General features: G+C 39.6%; 1 protein-coding gene across 7 annotated transcripts in view; it reads right to left on the bottom strand.

The window, feature by feature from the left end:
- Window positions 1-20,494, bottom strand: part of CHD7 (chromodomain helicase DNA binding protein 7) — a 133,152-nt gene that overhangs the window by 46,003 nt on the left and 66,655 nt on the right. For 6 of the 7 annotated variants that reach the window (XM_033055098.2, XM_033055140.2, XM_033055149.2 and 3 more), the window contains 3 exons: window positions 13,474-13,895; window positions 4,123-4,261; window positions 620-757 (listed from right to left, as the gene is read on the bottom strand). In XM_033055098.2, coding sequence (XP_032910989.1) covers window positions 620-757; window positions 4,123-4,261; window positions 13,474-13,895 — 699 coding nt within the window. The remainder of the gene's footprint in view (window positions 1-619; window positions 758-4,122; window positions 4,262-13,473; window positions 13,896-20,494) is intronic. The other variant, XM_033055123.2, reaches the window with a different exon arrangement.

Raw genomic sequence — 20,494 nt, 5'->3', positions numbered from 1 at the left:
TCTGATAAGACACAATTAACAATGGAGATCACAGACAATATTTCACAAGGCTTAACAAATGCCAAATGAAATACCAAAGAACATGTATATATTCTCCAATAGGTCATCAGTTAAATGAAGTAGTCCTTTGAAAAAGCACTACAAAACAATGAGATTGTTACAACAGTCAATTCCTACAGTATTACCCCTCATCTTATTCAAACTATTTTATCCATCATTTACATTGCACAGAGAATAAAGTGTACCCTGCTGGGTACTACAAGGCAGTAATTTCATAAAGGAGTTCTTATGGTGCCTAGCAGCAGGGGACAAGCTTGAGTGGTTTATTAAAGTCACAGAAGCCAGACCACTGAATTCACAGAAATACATTCTAGATTCCTAGCAGTAGAGTGTAGGTTTCCTTTAGTTAGGAACCACTAATTTCAAAGAACTCAGCTTGAAATTTTAAGTTGTATATCTTCAGCTTTCAAACAAAGCCATGAGTTGAAATATTCTTTAAGAATGTAAAACTAATGCCTTCTGGCACACTCTATCAATCATATATGAATATCATTCAGGAAAAGGGCCCATATTTGAATGCTGCAGTTATGGCCACCTTTGCAGTCTGTTCATATCTGACCTGTTGCTCTGACTGAGAAGTATTTGAAGGAGAATCTCTTCCAGCAGCATCAGCATCATCAGCCTCCTCATCTGAAATCTTGAACTCCAGGTCTTCAGTATAACGCTTCCTCTTCACCTGCCTACTGGAGCGTCGTTTCTGAACGGAAAGCATTAATATTTTTCATGAGGAACAAAACTAGTAAGAAACAGAATAACAGAGAAAACTTCTCTGTGTGTCTCAAAGACAGTAGTGTGCAGTAAATGCTATAATTTCTACAACATCCTGATAGAAATAATGGACTTGGGACACTACTATTCTGAATTGCTGCCTGTTAGCCATTCTTAAATTCTGTAAGCAAAAAACAACAAAAACCTAAAATGAAACAAAAAAACCAACCACAAACAAAAATCGACTTTATGCTTGCTCCAAGTTGGAAGGTGGGGGGGGATTTTTTCACTTTTTTAACATTACTAAAACAACATTAAAAACTTAGGAAGGTTATCTCAGACAGCAATTAAAACCCAAGAAGCTGCATCTCTCCATTCACATCTGTAACATACTTCAACAGATGGCCAGTGCAGGAGCCAAACACCACCTTTCCACAGCATGGCCCACTGTGTTGCTAAGCAGTGTCAACACACTTTCTTCCTCTCCGCATCCACCCAGTTGTACTGGGATTATCTTGTAGGGGAAACACAATGAAATACGATTTCCTCACTTCAATGACCCAGCACTGTTGAGAAAGGCATCCTGCAGCAGAGCATGGGAAAAGACCCCAAACTAATAGAGGAGAATGGAAAACTTGAACCACCCCAAATTGAAAACATGATTTCTGTGCTCCCAGACCCTCATCACCAGGATGAAAGAAAGCCTCAGCAAAGCTGCGTAAAACAACCTGTAAAATACAGAAACAAGCATTTGACAGAATTTGCAACTTGATGCTCAGTGCTGGGTATTAGTTTTTTTACCACAATTAAATTCAACTTCCCAGATAGTCTGCATGAGGTTATATATTTGAAAAGTTGTAAGCATATGTTGTTGAAGGAAACTGTCAACTGAGCATCAAATATCTTAATGGAGTATATATTAAAATCATGTTGACTATCAACTGCTAAAAACCCCCCACCTTAATTACTTGATACACTACTTATTCATATATTTTACACTAATTATTTATACATCTCTCTCAGCTGCCACACTTCTTCACTGATACCTGCAAATACTTGTGTAGCTTGTTTGACTTAGACACCTGAGTCTCTCAATATACATAGACAAATACATACTTTCGGATAGACAATAATACTTTTTAAAGCATCAACACCTGATGCACTTTACAAAATTAGAAATTATTTATTTAACAGAAAATGAAAATTTTGAGCAAAGGTTAAGCTTACATCACCCTTTTTAAAGAATGGTGATGTGACTTCTACCTTTAACTCAGTAGCTTATGGGAGTTTCCACAAAACACTATTTTTATACTTCAAAATAGGTAACACTTGACAAATTTGCATCTTGATTTACATGATCATTGATGGGAAAATACCAATTTTCTTCTGACTCTGTAGGTAAGTCTTACCATTACTTTTGGTGCCAAAAATCTCTTCTCCCTTTTCCCTAACAGAAAGAATACCTAAAACATAATGGTAGCCTTTATTTAATATTTTTTTTTTTACTTGATGAACTTCCTGTTTCCTCTTACATTCATGTGTGGTTTTGCAATTTTTATGCCCTGTTGACAGAAACTATGCATATATTTACCTGCATCAGATTATATTTAACTCATTATCTGATCTACAGGTAGGAAGGTGAGTAATAGGTTTGATAATGGAATATAAAAAAACTGCACGATAACACACAAAGGCAAGTTTTTCTCCTCTTTAAAGAAAACAATGCATCACTGTGTATTACTACATAATATCCCTACAGAAGGCTCAGGATTTAACACTAACAATGCTATTGTGTTTTATACAACTGAGTAATATCAGTCTTGGTTGAAAAATGCATAACAAGTTTATTAACTGTAGCTATCCTAACAAACATGGTTGTTTTGCTAAGTTCAGGCAAAGAACTGCAAGTGCAGTGCAGCATGCACAGTATGAGAAAGTACTAAGAAAACAGAAAATCTCCTGAAATACTTTGATACATTTAATTAAAAAGTGGTGCAAATGCCATAGCACTTCCATTTACAAAAAATATCAAACATAATGTTTATCACTCAATTGTGTTTGACAGAGAGAAAGTGTTTGTTCCACTAAACTGAAAACAAGCAAACCATGCAGAAATGTTGAGCTGTAAATGGAATATAATCACCTACAAATTAGCCCAAAAAACCCATGTGAAACCCTGAAGTTTCTTCTTCTTTTGCCAGTGCCATTAATCAGGCTGGCAGAAATTTGCAGCACAGGACAGAAAACTTAATTCTTCAAAAATTTTAATATCTGCATGGTTTAACTCAACTTCTCTAATTCAGAATACACAGTCTGAAACAGTGAGGAAGAACACACCCTTCTGCTGCTTTATTTTTAACTAGAATATACTAGTTATATATTCTATATAACTATACTATTCATTATTTCATTTCATTATTCACTATATTCTTCTTGAAAATAGTGGGAGGAAGGGCAGAAACCACGCTCTTGTAGGATAACCGTTTGCCAAAGTCTTCATCAGGCTAATTTGACCATTCCCAATTGATCATTGGTCAGAATATCTCTCATAACCAGAAGCAACCCATCCACAACCTGATGTGCAATGGACAAATGCAGAGAATTTCATGCACACTGCTATGACTACACAGGAGTCTCATACTTTCCCCACCAGTTTATCCCCACCTTTTCATGAGGGGACTGTTATTTTTAGTGCCCACTCTAAACACTGTCAGCAGAAGCAAGCCAGGAGTTGACCACTTCTTAGCATATCAAGCGACAGAGCATACAAAACTTGTTATATATGCTACTTTATTTCCAGGTTTGCCTTATGTGAAATAGTTTGGACAGAAGGGTGATAGTTGTGCTGTGGTCAAGAGAAATTAATCAATGTGAGCCCATGACTGGTAGTCCTGCACAAAAAGCCCTTCATCCACTAAAGCAAGGTAGCTACCAGTGCCTGACATGCATGTTTCCAACACTCTGCTTTGTCACATCTCCTTCTTGATTTCAGAAGGTTTGCAAAGCTAATGCAAGAGTAAACACAGAGCTTATAAGCAAGACTTTGTAATAGTGCATTAAGTCTACAGAACAGAACATTCAGCACCATAACGGTAACAGTAACCAAAGACAATGTGTGAAAACTCAGCAGCACTGTACACATATCTGCAAGTAGCAAGACTGTAAAGCAAAACTATGATGAAAAATACTTGTTTTTGCAAAATATTCACCATCAAGATTTTAATTTCTCACCTTCTTTGTAAACAACACAGAAATTATCCAAATACCTGTATCTCTGTAACAAAGACCATGAGAACCATTGTTTTATCCTTTTAAGTTGTCAAAGCCTACATTGAACTTCAACAAGAGCATTACCTGAACCCCTGGATCATCTTCATCTTCAGGATGAGGTGATGGTGGTGGAGTTTTTTCCAAATCTGAGTTTTCAGAACCTTCCTTTCCCTTGTTAACCTTTTTCTTCGCAGCACTAGCTTCTGAATCTTGTTTCTTGCTACTGAAACAGAGGTATTTTTAATCAGTATTTGTAGAAAAATATAAGCAAGAGGTTCTTAAAAAAAATCCAAAAAAACCCAGTTGATGCGTGAGATGTTTGTTTTGAGTGACTTCATGATTTTCAACTGCCTTTCTTAAGTATTTCAAGGTAACTGCAAAATCAATGATGCAAGGGCCATCACTACACATGCCTTAACAACAGACACCTTGTTTCTTTCCTTCAAGACCTTAGACAGCGACACTCGATGTGTACTCGACAAGAAAGTAAAAATGAGATGGGAAAGGAAGAGCTGCTCTCTTCAGAATGTGCACTTTCTGAAAGCAGTGTTTGGACACCCTGACACATGAGAAGAGAAACAGGACTACGCATGTGCTTGTCTCATATTAACCGTGCAGCCCAGGTAAGCAGAATCAGAGTAAGCGTTACCTAAACAAAGAACTGAATACATCTTCTACAGTCCCTGCTATTTCCAAGCAGGAAATGCACTTTAGCGTCAGCACTGAGGGCACCTATACAACCTGCAACTGCAGCTTGTACAGGGGGAAAAAACACCCAGCATCTATACAACTACTCAGCATCTACACAATACTAGAAAGCTATATCCACTGACAATAATGTTTTGAGGGTTGTTCCTTCCCTTCCTCCCCCAGGAAAACATTCATCACCTGAAGAACTGAGACTGCGTGTCTCCAGCTGCACTCAGAGGCTTGGAAATGGGTGAAGACGTACGTGTCAAAATACAGCTTTAAGTATATCGTCACCAAATCATGAACTGAGATGATCTGCAGCATGGTGGCGGTGAAATTTTTAAATGGCAGCAAAAATCGATGATAGAAGTTAGTGTTTTAAAGCACATTTAGCCTTTGAGTCTGAGGCGGTTTTTACTAGTTTTTTGTGGTCAGCTCCCAGCACCCATTACCAATTTGAGTGGCCTGATAAGGGAAGCTGCTGAGATGGCTGACAGCAGAGCTGTGTGCTAGTACCTGACACATAGCAAGCACAGGTCACCAAGCCTTGTATCAGACATACTTATATGGCTTCTGCATTCTCATCACATTAATTTCATACCTGGGAAACTGCCCAGGGTTTGTTTTTCCTTTGTGATCCTCACATTTGTACTTTCTCATTTAAACATCAGCTTTTAAGTTTGTTCATTTTGATCAGCACATTAACCCACCAACAGTGCATTTTGGAGCTGTAATTTAAAATTTTCTGATACAGTCACATGTCTCTTCAGGACTGCAACAGCTCGGCTACAGTGTTATTTTCTCATTGCAGCCTGTGTTTAAACTAACACTGATTTCCAAGTTAAAAAACAAAACAACAACAAACTACAAAATATTTACACATGAAAAGACTGTGAGTTTTGAACATGGATTTGTATTCTTGCAAAATTGTCTCTATTCAGCCCTAGTGAGGCCTTATCTGGTGTACTGTGTCCAGTTCTGGAATCCCCAGCGAAACAAAGACAAGATGCTAGTAGATAGGATACAGAAGAGGGGCACAATGATGATTAGGGGTTTGGAGTATCTCTCTTATGAGGAGAGACTGCAGGAGCTGGGCCTTTTAAAAAGAAGACTGAGACTAGATGATGTACAGAGGTTGTTTCCATTCCTAACAATTCTGTGTTTCATTAATGCATATAAGTCTCCCAAGAGAGAGTAACAAGAGGATGGTGCCAGACCCTCTTCAGTGGTGTACAATGACAGGACAAGAAGCAATGGCCAGGAACAAAACCAGAAGTTCCACCTCAGCATGAGGAAGAACTTCCTTCCATTGAGGGTGGCAGGGCACCGGGACAGCTGCCCAGGGAGCTTGTGGAGTCTCTCTCTCTCTGGAGACACTCAAAATCCACCCGGACACCTTCCTGTGCCACCTGCTCTAGGTGACCCTGCCTCGGCAGGGGCCTTGGATGAGATATCTCCAGAGGTGCCTTCCAACCCTAACAAGCCTGCAAACCCGTGACATTAATAGGACCCGGCACAGCTGAAAAAAGCCCCCTTTAAACTGTGACAATTAAAAAAAGCACTAGAAAGGAAGGGGGATGTGCGGGGGGAAGAGTTGGTCAGGGCGGAAGGAGCGCGGGCACAGCGGGGCAGAGCTGGGCACGGCGGGAGGAGCGCGGGCAGAGGGCGAGCCCCGAGAGGCGGCGGGGCCGGGCAGCGCGTCCCTCCCTCGCTCGCTCCCTCCCTCGCTCGGTGCCCGGCGGGCTCCCCTCCCTCCCCGCCGGCGCTTGTTTCCGCTCTGGCTGCCACCAATGGCACAAAAAGCCGCAGCTGAAGCGGGGCCCCCTTCGCCTTTTCATCCGCACGCCGAGAGCGCTGGCGTCGCCCCGGCAACCCGCGGCCACGTGACCAGCACCTGCTCCGCTGGCCGGCGGCCACCGAGCGCTGCCATCTGCTTCCCTCAATCAGCGCCCGCCCGCTCCCGGCACCTGCGCGGCCGCGGCACGGGAACCCCGCCGCACACACACCGGCTTTCAGCAAATCACCGCCAAACCGCTTCCAAAAACACCGGCTACAGCTAAACACCAAACAGCAGCACAACAAAACAAACAAAAAAACCCGCTCTGCGCGTTTCCCCAACTTGTTAAATGGAAGGTGAAGATCGCCGCCAGGTGAAGCGCGCTGACAGCTCGGCGCGTTCCCCCCCTGACCCCCGTAAATCGGAGCGGGGCGCGCAATTAAAGCTCAGCCGTCGTGCCGTGCCCCCGGTGCACGGCCGCCTGTGAATAACAGGCTTAAAGCCGGGAAGAATAGCGTGGGCTAGGCGGGATAAAACACCAGGCTGCTGAAAGGCCGGGCAGCGCTAACGAGGGCCCGCCGAGCCGCCGACCGCGCTGCGCTCCCGGCCGGCCGGGCGCACACAAAGAGCCCGGCGCTGCGGGCAGGTCTGCCCCGACACGGGCTCCTCGCTGGCCTCTGACAGACCTTTCTCTCTCCAAGCCACGGCTACCTCATGACCTGTATCTACCCCCGAGCCGTGCGCCTGGGTATTATTCACAGGCACTCTCGGCAATTCAGAGGCGGTCGAAGCGATTCGGACAAAGTTTCAAATCACTTCCCTTTCCACACGAGTTATAAACACACACGTGAAACAGCCACCAGCTTGGGGAGTACAAAGCTTGTCTCCAGCTCCACCGGGAATTTTAAATTCTAAATCCAGCAACAGAATTGCTGTTTTTAAATGTACAGCTACAACTTATTTGAAGGACAGGGAGGGGGGGAAAGGTGAAGTAGAAATAGAAGAACAGCACCACCCCTTTAAACACGGGGACACACTGCTTCCCAGTGCATCACACACGCAGGAGCTTCATCTGGCCAGTGAGAGCATCAGCTTCCTTTCATTGTCAGCAACTGTTCTTCATCTTCCCACGGAGCCAGTGTGATTTGTTCCTGACAATTCAATGTACCCACTTTTGACTCAGTCTTTGCACTTTCCAGCAGATCACACTCAGGCCATCCAGGAACAACATTAGCCTGGAACAGAATCACCTTTCCACATGAAGAACAGGCAGGTACTTAGAGATTGTTCTCAGACACGCTGCAATTAGATCTCCCTGTCAGTGCTCAACACTGTGTGCACATGATTAGTACTTTCAAAGTCTGGCAACAAGGAAGGTGAACTGTAACACACACGTTTAGACAACTATCTCCCATATTTGTTTTTACACGTGCATGAATGCAAAATTTAGCCAAGGTCCACTAGAGACAAGGTAAGTGTCCAGTCCCAAAACAGGAACTTATGATAAATCTAGGATAAACTGGAGCAGTATTTTCCACACAAAAAAAACTTTGAAATATTTAAAAACTCTCAGTTAAACTTGTCCTTCAATTCAAGTGATATAAATACAGACATTTCAGATTAGATGTTTTACAGTCTCACTGTCCAATATCACTTTCTGGTTTCATCCTCTTACCCCTGAGGACTGCACACCATACTGACCAAAGGGGATCAGTAAGAAAACAACCTGCACAAGGTGAAACAAGCAAGCAAATGAAGAGGTTGAATAGGAAAACAGTAAGTAGGACAACTGAAAAGAGAGCTTGATTTACAATTTGAGAAAGATATCCAAACTCTGATGATGTGTTTCGTATCAGCCCAGCAGCCACCAAGAGAGCTAGATGAAACTCCAGAAACTTACAGGGGAAATCATCTGACTCAAAAATGACCCCAAAATCATTACATGCTTTGCAAGATTAAGAGGGGAATCAGCCCATATGTTTACCACCCTGTGTATTTACTTCACCTGATCTGGGTAACTGATAGATCTGTTTATTAATATAATTTATGAGAACTATCATAACTTAGAATTATAGAAAAAAACATCATCTCTGTTCTAAAGTTAGTCAGATGCATTACTGATTTTTATTTTACCATCTGGGAACATTGTCCTGTAACAGATTCACAACTGGAATCTAGCTTAGACAAACTTCACGCATTCACTGTGGAGCATAAAAAATGTTGAAAAACAATCCCACCTTCTCAAAATGTCAAGAGATGTGAGATTTATACTTTACTGCCTTATCCAAGGAAAACAATTATTTTTTAAAGTTCCTAGTGTAATTATTTTTTTTTTTTAATCAGGTTTTACATATCACAAAAGTAGAAAAAACAATAGACAACAAGTTTTTTTCCTGCCTGAAAAGTCGGCCAAATTACTGAAAAGCTTTAGTAATAGCAAAGCCTACAAGGCCTGCCCTACAGCACAAGCAAAGGTAAATATCAGGCAGCTGGGCTGGTTCAAAGGGAGATGAGGACAGGTGTGAACAGGAACAGCCTCAGTGGACACATGCATGGAAATCTCGCACGATTTCCTGTTCTCTCCCAAAGGCAGCCCCTTCCTGCCTTGCTCAGGATGATCTGACCTTGGGAGTGGAAACTACCACCACTGCCTCGGGACCTCTCTTCCTGTCCTCCAGCTCCCCAGGGTGCTGTGTCCTGCTGTCCGCACCGCTCCCCCACACAGCAACCTCTTCCCACTTCCATGGCCAGGAGCCATCCTCTTTCCGATACAAAAAACAGCCAAACCGTGCGCCAAAAAAGCCCTTCTCCACTTCCCTCTAAAAGCTTTAATTATGCTCATGTTTAGCACTCCCTTTGTAAGCAACAACCCACTCTCCCTGCACTGTGTCCCAGACTGCTGCTCAGTGTGTGGGGAAGATGAAATTTTCCCTACCACAGGGAGGGGAGGAAGCCGATAGGAGCAGCCCTGCAAAGCACAGCACACTGCTTTGAGGAGATGGGACTCTTGCAAATAGCTGTCACTTGGCCCTTGCAGTTACTGCTCCAGCCACTGTAACCGGTGGCCACTCTCTAGGGTTTCATAGGAAGTGGCAGGAGAGATATCAGCTGTGCTGCAGCGTGATCTTCTCAAACAGGTGGTCCTCATCTCCTCCAGGGACAGGCATAGGAGGAACAGACATCTGAGCCATGACTTTGCAATTCAGTAGGATTACTTGCCTTTCCCTGTCCCTCCACTTTTGGAAAAATCTGCCTGCTTTGCACGTGCCTGAAGCTGGCTTCATAACATTTAGAGCCCACAGAGTACTCAGCACCCACCCAATTTAATGAAAACCCTTCACTTGTGATCCTAGGTCAACCTACATTTTGCTTTCAAATTTGACTAGTTCAGGCCACAAGAGATTTGTTTTGCAAATGTTTTTTTTTTTTTTAGCCAACACTATACTTGTTTTTCAGCTTTGATAGGATTGGGCTAATATCCATTAAAGGTGTAATAGTACAATATTAATATGTGATCTTTCTTTCACTATGCAGTGTAACATAATAGCAGCCTATTTGAACATTTTCTTTCTTTTTGAGATCCCATGACACAATTCAAACCACCATGAGATCAATCAGGTTTTTCCATTTTCCAGTCTGACTTGTCCCTCACATGAAGGTGCATTTCAGTGAGGTAGGCTGCTCACTTTGTCACAGCTCGCACCAAAGATAACAGATGTGAAGGATAAAGTTTCTGGGGTTTTGTTTTTATTTGTTACATAAAAGAATTATACTTTTAGTTGAAATTGGAACTCAAATAACAGGGTTATGAGCTATATTAAATTATAAAAAATGGTTAAGATAATTAAATATCCTATTTTTTTCAGATTTTCATCCATGTGTATGCTTTAATACAGTCTGTGTCAAACTTTATAGTTAAGGACTTGTTATGCTCTATCCAAAAAATACTGCTCTTCAATACATACCTAACTTTATTTACCTTAATTTTACATGATTGCAAAACTCTTCCATTGAAGCTGATCATCTTACTCATTACTTAGGAATGAGGACCATTAGTTACATACAGCATTTTTAAAATTTCTCAACCACACTACTCCTTTCAATGCTTAGAAAGGAGTAGTATTTCAGTAATACAGTTCAGTATTAGAGCAAAATACTGAAGAATATAAGTAGTAGCAGTAAAGACATGCCAGATACTAACTTTATCAAAATATTTTACTTCTACATAATCATCCATAATCTGTATTAACTTGCATTAATCTCACTCAGCTACTGTAATATTTCCTTTCCGGAGTTAGTGCTGCTGAAATACTGTGGCTTATATGATTAAACATTTGGACTGTTGATTTATTTAAAAACTTGATTCAGTGATCTGTCACTGGACAGGTTCCCCAGTCTGCGATGCTGCCAAAGTAAGCAAACTTCTTCTACTGATTTAAAATTCTTTGGCAGCATAGCATCCACACACAGTCTCTGGGTTCTTCAAAGAAGCTTGATACTGAAGCTGACAAGACCACAAAATGAGAACAACCTTGTTTTCAAGACAGCATTTGGTAACAAGAGGCACAAGCCTATTACAGCAAAAATAGGACTTTCTCCACAACCCTGAGTAAGCATAAGGAACACCAAATGCTCTTGTTGTTGCTCCAAACATGTTTCTCTCACAGGTAAAACAACAGGGCTTAGTATTTACTAGAATACTGTAAGTCACCTAGCCAGCCAGGGACAAGAGTCATTGCATGGGAAAGAAGTTCTCCTACAAACACAATTATGAAAGCAGTGTTTTGTTCCTTCAGAGGAAACACTGCTCCCTTATCTGCACATGCATGTCCCCAGATTTAGAGAAGATGCACATAGAGGTATTAGGATTAAATGGACAGGACAGACCAGCTCTGAGCTCTGATGTCCAGACCATCAGCCATGGGTGTTTTTGAAGCCAGACTCCTTCTAACTATGGTTTATCAAGTAAAACTTCAATGTAGTCAATTGAGAAGCCCTCTAGTAAAAGGGGTTTTTTTAACTTTTTGGCAGCAAAAATCTGGGAAATGTTCAGTAACGTTTATTATGTAGTCTGGTCAGCCTTTAAACCTATAAGTCTAGGGAACTGGAGCACCTCTCTTTAGTGGAAAGGCTGAGGAAGCTGTGCCTGTTTAGCCTGGAGATGACTGGGAAGAGAACTTATCAATGCATACAAGTATCTTAAAGATGAGTGTGAAGACAATGGGGTCAGACACTGCTCAGAGGTCCCCACTGACAGGACATGGGACAGTGGATACAAACTGAGACACAAGAAGTTCCATCTGTCTAGAAAGAAAAACTTTACATTGAGGGTGACAGAGCACTGGAACAGGCTACCCACAGGAGCTGTGGAGTCTCCTTCCCTGAGATATTAAAAACCTGTCTGGATGCACCTCATGCAAACTGCTATAGGTGAGCCTGCTTTAGCAAGGGGGTTGAGCTACATGACCTCCAGGAGCCCCTTTCAACCCCAACCATTTTGTGATTCTATGAAAAGGCTATTATAGCTGATACAGTATTTTTATTTCAAAAACACATACTGGGTGATATATTACTTCAGAGATTTTCTAAGCTGTGAATTGCTGCTGTGTACGTAAATCCAATCCTTGGGACAGTCTGGTGCACAGCCAAAGTAAATGCTGAAATAGGGACAGGCTGATCAACTGTAATTTACTGATCAGTTAATATAACCTGTAGACAACAGCAATTGATTTTAAAAGCCAGCATTTATAAATTCTTCAGGAAACATCATCTTTGCTGGTATAGGAACTTTTCTGTCTTGCTAGAGAAACAAGTTACATCTTGTAACTGTCCATCCTCATTTAGCTATAGAGCTGTATCAAACCTAACCAATAAATAGCCAGTCTTGTAGAATATTTGCAAAGCTGATTCATTAAGTGCAATTTTAAACCCTAATACAAATGGATTTTGCAAACTGATTTGGATTATCTGAGTTTGGCCATGCTTCCATCTGGAAGTTATATTTTATAACTCTAGCCACATCTTGAAAAACAGATTCAGATGTTTGGAACAAATTCAGAACAGTTGTAAGAAATTCTAGGTACAAATGAAAAAAAAAAAAAAAGGGAGCTTTAATGTCTTAGTGGTCTCAGTTTTCTTCCAAGTAGGCATTTATAACCACTGTGTTTAGGGACTTGAGTGCCAAGGAAAGAATCTGTGTTATTACCTATGACATATTTCCTCATGTGTAATGACAGTTTATCCTTTCTCATACTACCCTGTAACATTTTAAGCCTATCCTGATAAAGGTGCATGATGCTGAATGGCAAGTTAAGAAACCCAGTTAAAAAAATGGTTGAACCATCTGGTCTATCCACAAAGATTTTCTTCTGCTAGGAAAACTGTCTTTATGTGAAACAGGAAAATGAATATCATCCCTATGGTGAGGACACATCAATATCCATATAAAAATGCCTTTTCAACAGCAGAGCTTGGAGCCCATGAATTGAGTTAGCATAAAACAGTGTCTGTAAGGGTTGTACAGCGTACAACAACATGAAGTACCTAACTTCTTTATTTAGGGAAAAACATCATCAAACCATTTTACTCTGAGCCTTCATCTCTGAAATCTTACATTAATGTGGAAGCAGTTTAATTTCTCAACACAAAAACCACACACAAGGACAGATGAGCATTAGAGGAGAAAGAGTTAGTTTTGAAATCTAACACATCCAGAAACTTTTCTGCCTTGAAAGGAAAAACTAACCTTCTGCCTTTCCAGCTTGCTTAAAATAACTGTGAAGCCATAAACAGGAAAGTCAAACAAGAGAAATGTGCCCAAGCTTCTCAAAAACATGATGCTGTAGATGGTAGAAAGCAAACGACAAAACAAGATTTCCTCTCCACCCACGCCATTTAGCACAGATGCTCTAGAAATCCCACAAACACACTGTTTTTCTCTCATTGCATATACAAGTTTCCTGACTTACCTAGCCTTTTTGCTGGTCTTGGGTTTTGGTGTTGTACTTTTTGCTTTCTTTTCCTTTGGCTCTTTAGGGGTCTTAGGGACTTTGGGGGTCTTGGGTTCCTTCTTTTCCTTGGGTTCTTTAGGATCCTTCGGTTCTTTTTTTGCCTTGGGCTTTTTCTTTTTCTTCTTGTCTTCTTGGGAGCAATCCACTGAGTTTCTGCTTAGATTCTGACTGTCAAGTCCCCCAGGAAAGTCTTCCTTACCAAAACCTTTACTGGGACCTTCTGCAGCAATGTGATTGTTTTTCTTTTTCTTTTTCTTTTGCTGTGGCTGCGGCTCAATTGACGGCAGATAATCATCGCTTTTCACTAGCTGGGTATTCGGTCCACTAACCTGAGTCATATCCGGCACTGGTTTCTCTAAAAAGGGTTCCGACGGAGAATGCTGAGAGAGATAAATAGAAATAAAAATTGTAGATCTGCAACTTTGATTTTTAAAACTTTGCTCTTTTGGAGCACGAGGCAACAGAAGGAGAAAATATTAAGCATAAGATTAACCTACAAACAAGAGTCAGCATATCTGAAACACTATGCAGCAAAACAGTAAAGAACAAAGCTTTCTGCAGTCAGAAAAGTAGCACAATGACCAGAGAGTCTTGATATATCAAGGGTAAAATTATTCTAAATCTTGTATAACGTGGAAATACAGAAAATGTTTAGTCTTCAACACATTGATGCAAAATAAAAGCAATTGTTGTTTCAGACATTTAAAAATAATTGTTAGTAGAATGATTAATTTATTAAAAATTATTCAGTTGCACTGGAGTTTTGTCTTTTCAGGAGAAAAATTGTTAAAGTTTGTTTCTAGACATTTGAAGGAGAATAAAAGTATATTCACATGCTATATTGATAAAAAAATTAATTAATGTAATTTACATTGGTTCATCTGTGACGTGACAAGAGGTATTTTGATCAGCTACCAAAGGATTAAGCCACTTAGAAATGTAATACAAGGTTATACTTTATGTTCAAGATCCACTGCTTCCAGCTTGCACTCGCAACAGATTTGTTCCTGCTCCAGACTGGACAGAGAACTACAGTAAGTGCTTATGAACCTGCATAAGCATCTATTTCAAAGTCTCTATAGCATATCAGGTTTACACCAAACTTACAAGCTACAGGAAAACCTAAGTATAATTACAAAAATGTTAAATGCCTAGACTAAAATATATTGGATACTGGACAACTATTTTCACCTGAATAGTTCTGTTCTACACAAAGATCCATGAGTCTGCAGTCAAAAGATATCTATGCTCTACCATGACTTGCAGCACATCAAAGCTCTGACCTGCTTCTCTCTGCCTGCCCATGGTTATAAATGCATGACGACAGTGCTTTTCTAGAAGAAAAGTAATAGCATGTCACCATACTGTACACCTACATGTATGGTCAGCTCATTTTACCCATCTCTTTCTCTATTTCCCCTCCTTTTCTGTTCCCTAAAAATTAAGTCAGAATTTTTTCTAGGTGGATGAGTTCCCCACAAATCATGGTGTCAAAAGACAGCCATTTGAGATGTTTGATCTGTTGAATTGTGGAGAAGAAAAGTTTAGAACAAATAAGAATTTTACTTCTACGAAAAGCAGTGCCAGTGTAACTGTAATGTGCTTTGCATTTCCTTTTCTCCACTTTTTTTTAAAATGGCACTTACTGAGAAGTGGCAAGCATGCAAATGAATGACTACAAACCAGTCCCTGAGCATAAGGAGAACTGATGGGCATACACATATATCTACTTCAACCACCTAGATCTAAATAGAAATGCACTTAAGATTTAGGAAACAAAATTCTTGACAAAATGATATAAAGTGAATGCATGTGTATATTTCCAAATATATTAATATGGTTTTCTGAATGTAACAAATGGAACCAGTGCAGTCCTAACTACTTCTGCCATTTCTTCAAAGTAATATAAATCCACTGTGCACTGAACACACTCACATACTCAGAAGCAAAAAGAGCAAGGTTGTCAGGAAGTTAAGAAAAGAATTTTTTCTGCTATCTGGGAGAGGTCTGAATGGTATGTGCTATACACTACAGTTCTCCACAGAAGAGACAGAACAAGAGGGAAGGCCTGAGAGACAAACTGATGCTCTGGGTCTCTTGGCTCAACCAATAACTTCCAAGGATGACTTCTGTATGTTTCTGTCCTCCACATGTTTATTAAGATCCTGTTTTGTGCAACAGGATCTAAGTTGCAGTGGAAATCCAGCTCTAATGAAAACCTGATGCACTCATTGCATCAGTACTGCATCAACCAGCCCCACCTCAAGACCACCTCATGTTAGGCATTGTGAAGTAGGAATCAACACCTGTTCTAGAAATCTGTAGTCATCACTGGCAGGCACCTCCATGCTGGAAAGTTCACAAAAACTGGGTGTCTGTAAAAAAAACACTATCCCATAAAGTCAGTGGTAACAATGACCTCTGCAGTCCAATTACCCATTACATAAAATGGAGATCTTTTAAAATGTTCTGATTGGCTGTGAATTTGGTTGACTGAATTAAGTGTCTTAGAGTTGTTACATGACACACAATAAAACTGTCTTCTCTGTACCTTGGACTGTTATGTGCTTATCCTAACCATTATTTTTAGGTAGGAAAATACAGGAATATTACCAAGATCATCTAAATACTTCTTACCCCTGAGTTTTCAGAGCAGTAATTTTAACCTGTTTTTTGGCAAGACAGTCAATATATTTCTGCTTTATCTGCTCTTTCATATCTCAGGCATCCTACGTTTTGCAGAAATTTCAAGTGTAAGTTTCACCAATTTTTTTCACTGAGCTGTCCCCTACCATCTTCAATCCTGTTTTCAAATACTGCTCACCTGCCATATATAACATATAAGAACTCCAGGGTTTTCTTTCTATTATTTGTATATTCTGTATTGAGCAAGTACCTTGAATTTGGCACTACATTATTAGTTTGCTATATTAAGAGAGACTTTTACAATTACCTAGAAGCTTATGTATAAGGCACAACTTTCTAGAATAGGTCAGAATCAGTAGTTTTCTTTTTCTTCCTCTTATATAGAAACAGCCAAGTCAACAAACATTAAAACCACAAGAAATCCACTGATTCTATGTACATTTAATTTTAGAAAATTTTCAACATTGCAACTTCATTAGTGATATGACCATCACTGAAATCAATATTATATTTTATAAATGCTTCAGTATTCAAAAAAATGAATCCTTGTTGCCTTTGTAAGACTTGTTTTTGTTTGCTTAGGTCTGATCAACAACTTTCATAGTCACAAGCAAATCTGAAAGCAAAGCTTTCCAAATCTCCACAACAGCAGTGTCAGCCCTTCATGACTTGAAATTTGCAGTTTTCATGTAAGGTCTGGCCAGAAGGTAAAGCCCTGAGAATGGCAGCGATTGCTGCCACACTGTAGTAGCCTGTGAAATTCCAGATTCTTGCTTTTCAGAAACCTTAGCCACAAGAGTCATTCTCAGGCCCTAAAACAACTGAAGACTATACATTAGACTAAAACATTATGCCTGAAACAAATACTAAAAAATCCCGAACTTACTGCCTTTTATTTAAAGGATCAAGTTATGTGTATTACCAAGCACAATAATACTATGATTTTTCATATCATTTAAAATCTCTGGAACACTGAAGCTACAAAAAGACAATTCTGCCCTAATTAGGCTTTGTAGATTGTATTTGCTATTACTTGAAAATATATTAGTTTTGCCACATACCACTCCTCTTGCAGTTTGGCACATTTTGTAATTCACTTATACACGATTTTCTAAATTGCAGCACTCTTTCAAAGAAATAGCTGTGAATACTTTTATTTTTCTAGGAAGTCTGTGGCTGTACTTCTGCAATATGCTAAAACCGTTTATCCCTAACTGACAACCCCACATTGCTCCCTAGTGTGAAGCTGTGTAGAAGCAGCACAAATCTACTGAGAAGAGACTGGAAGCAGCTTGAAAGATGCATTTTCTTACCCCAAACCAGTTGTCTGCTCTTTCTTAAGTAGGCAAAAAAGGAAGAACAACAGGCCTTCACAATAAATATTAGATTAAGCCTACCACAGGGCATTATTTCAAATAGTTCTACTTCTTTAAATCTAGAAAGGATTAGCTCTAGTTACAGGGTCACAATTTCTAATGAAAGAACCCCATTTTCCATTTATAGAATTTAAAAAAATATGTATATTACATGTTTTTATCAAGAGATTGAAAAAAATTATCTGCATACTTCACAGAAATTGCTTCTCCTGCTGCTTTTAGTAGTAACAAAGCTATAATTTAGTATGTTAGCACAGAATTTAATCTTCCATGGGAAAGAAACTAGTGGAGATTAAACACAAATAGGTATTCATCCTATTTGATATTGCAGCAGAATTATTTTTGGTATTATTCGAAATAAGGTGAAAAAGGTGCTCAAAAATATTGGTGTGTTTACTAGACCCACATCTCTTTAAATCTTTTAGAGAAAAGCTGTTTTTGTAAACATTTAACAAAGAACAGATGGCCTGTTTTAATCATGTGAAAAAACCTGGAGCTCACATTAATACTCCTACCAGCGACTACTGGGGCTAGTCACCTCCCTAACCAGCAGCATGGCACAGTCTTCAGTAATTCCATTTAATTTTACAATGGACATTTTCTCATCAGTTCCTACTGCTCGACAGTTAATCAATGCTATTAACATGCAATATCACAATGCAGGACACTCCTAAAGATCGCAGCTTATTAGAGAAAAACTGAGATTCTTCAAGAACTCTGAAGCGTTAAAACAATTTCTGGCACAACACACTATGCAGTATTCAGTAAGAGACAACACCACCGAAGGAAATAAAAAATGAAAACACTATTAGAAAAATAGAATTGTCAGTTTCTAGACTGCAAAATTTCTGTAATTCAAGCCTATTTTTGAGCTTCCAAACGGGTATCACCAAGACTTAGAAAATTAAAGCCAATCTGCCTGTGTTTCACAGCTGCTTACACTTTAAGAGTGTAAGCTCATTCTCCCCAGCCCAAAGCATAGAGAGCTGCCTCAAACCAGGCCTGTTACTTGAAGAAACAAGATGGACAAGATGTAGGATTAATCTAGTGAGGGTGAGTGGCAGGGAGGAAGGTTAAGGAGGAGAGTCTTTCTCTTGCTTGAACAAGGACTGAACCACAATCAACTGTACTGAAAGCAGATGAGTGTCACTTCCCCAACAGAGCAGCAACTTGAGCCAATACTGAGCTTTACAAAGTATGAAGCAAGAGCTGCAAATTATGTGGTGTGACTCAGCTAACTTTACTAAATTTAAACATCAGCACCAAGCAATTAAAAAAACCCAACCTTTTTACCAGGACAACACTTTAATTTCTCTCATGGGTATTATTTCTAGATTCCATGGTCTTTTCTATATTTAAGTAAAGTTCTACAACAACACCACTTCATTTAATTTTCTTGAACATTGGTTTACTAGGTTGTGTAAGAGTAAAACAAGTGCTCAGTCAGTCCCCACTGACTTCAAAATACAAACCTCTCCAGTATGACCTCCATACAATAGATAATTTAACTTTAGGTAAATCATTGCAGAATATTCTCAACTGCAAGCCTGTTTAATTATCACCTTCACTTTGGAGAAGTTAAAACAGCAGCCTGTGCAAATTCTTTGAAAACAGAAGACAGACAATAGCATGCTTCCAGCAGCATTCTACTTAATGCCACAGAGATCATTCATTTTCAATTTGTATCCTTCCTGATGGGACAGCCCAAAAGGTGTTAAAAGCCATCACATAACCAAATTGCTCCATGATTCTTCCTTTCAAAGATTAATGAAAGGATTCATCCTCCCTCTGGATTATTTAGAACGAACTACTCATCTTGACTAATTTGGAAACTTTCTGCATCATGTCTCTACACACTGTTTTGTCCCTGCAATTCTCAACTTGTCCCATGAATACTTTCAGCATTAGGCCTCTCTTAGTGCCCCCTCAGTGCGAAGCATGTGTCACCCTTTCTGACATTGTCCCTATGCAGAGCTCACATATCAGTAAAAACTCCAGAGTAAACAGGAATCAACACCACCTCCAAAGCTCTGGCCAAATGCTAGTACCTACACTCAGCAAAAGCTGTACAGTACTTTTTCTGTAGTATGTGAAGTCCAGAAACATCAAGACTACATTCGCACATATAATTGTTCCAAAAATATGTTTTACCAATCAGTTTCTTCTCCTTTATTGTGAATGATGATCCCTTCCCTTTCCTGTGAAACTACTACCCTGAAGATGTGTATGTTTCTTTTCTGTACTATATGAAAATACTTAACATTACACTTAAAACATTTTGGGGAATATGATTCTGTTTAGAAACAACTGGTATCTCAGTAATTCAGAAACTCTCCTAAGAAAATTGTAAATCCAAAGTGATAACTGGGATTTATAAACCAACAAGTGCTGCCAGTGATCTCTGCAATAAAGGAAAAGACATCACACCACAGGAGAATGAATGTCTATTTTGCAAATAGGCTTGAAAGGAATCTAAATTTCTTGACATACCTCTTCAGAACACAGATGAAAGTGTATAGAAAATAGAAGTTCTATTAATACCTTTCTAGCAAGACAAAACTACTGTGCATGAAAAAAATTAATGTTTTAGCAAAGTACTGCTGCAATACCATTTTATTTCTTAATCAAGTCTTAGGAGAAAACTTAAGAGAATAATCTAAGACTATTCTAAGTCATCCCACTCTGTTACTGCCCATAGAAACCTGTTAAAAACAGTACAATTACAAAAAAGTGTTTTAACTTGCTGATCCAAAGTTTTTGTAAAAAACTCTGAATCAAAACCAAAATTCTGATGCCAACAGCATCCTAACAGTGGAGTGGAAGTGATTAAAACCATAGTGCCCTCTGCTATCACAGTAAAACTACTATAATTTCTGATTTAGTGGAGCTGAAAATATCACCCAATTACAGTATTTGGAGGAATAAAAACATGCTATGCAAAATACAGAGTTTCTTAA

The sequence above is a fragment of the Catharus ustulatus genome, chromosome 1 (genome assembly GCF_009819885.2).
Source record: "Catharus ustulatus isolate bCatUst1 chromosome 1, bCatUst1.pri.v2, whole genome shotgun sequence".
Classification (NCBI taxonomy): domain Eukaryota; kingdom Metazoa; phylum Chordata; class Aves; order Passeriformes; family Turdidae; genus Catharus; species Catharus ustulatus.
This window is presented reverse-complemented; position numbering and strand designations above follow the sequence as displayed.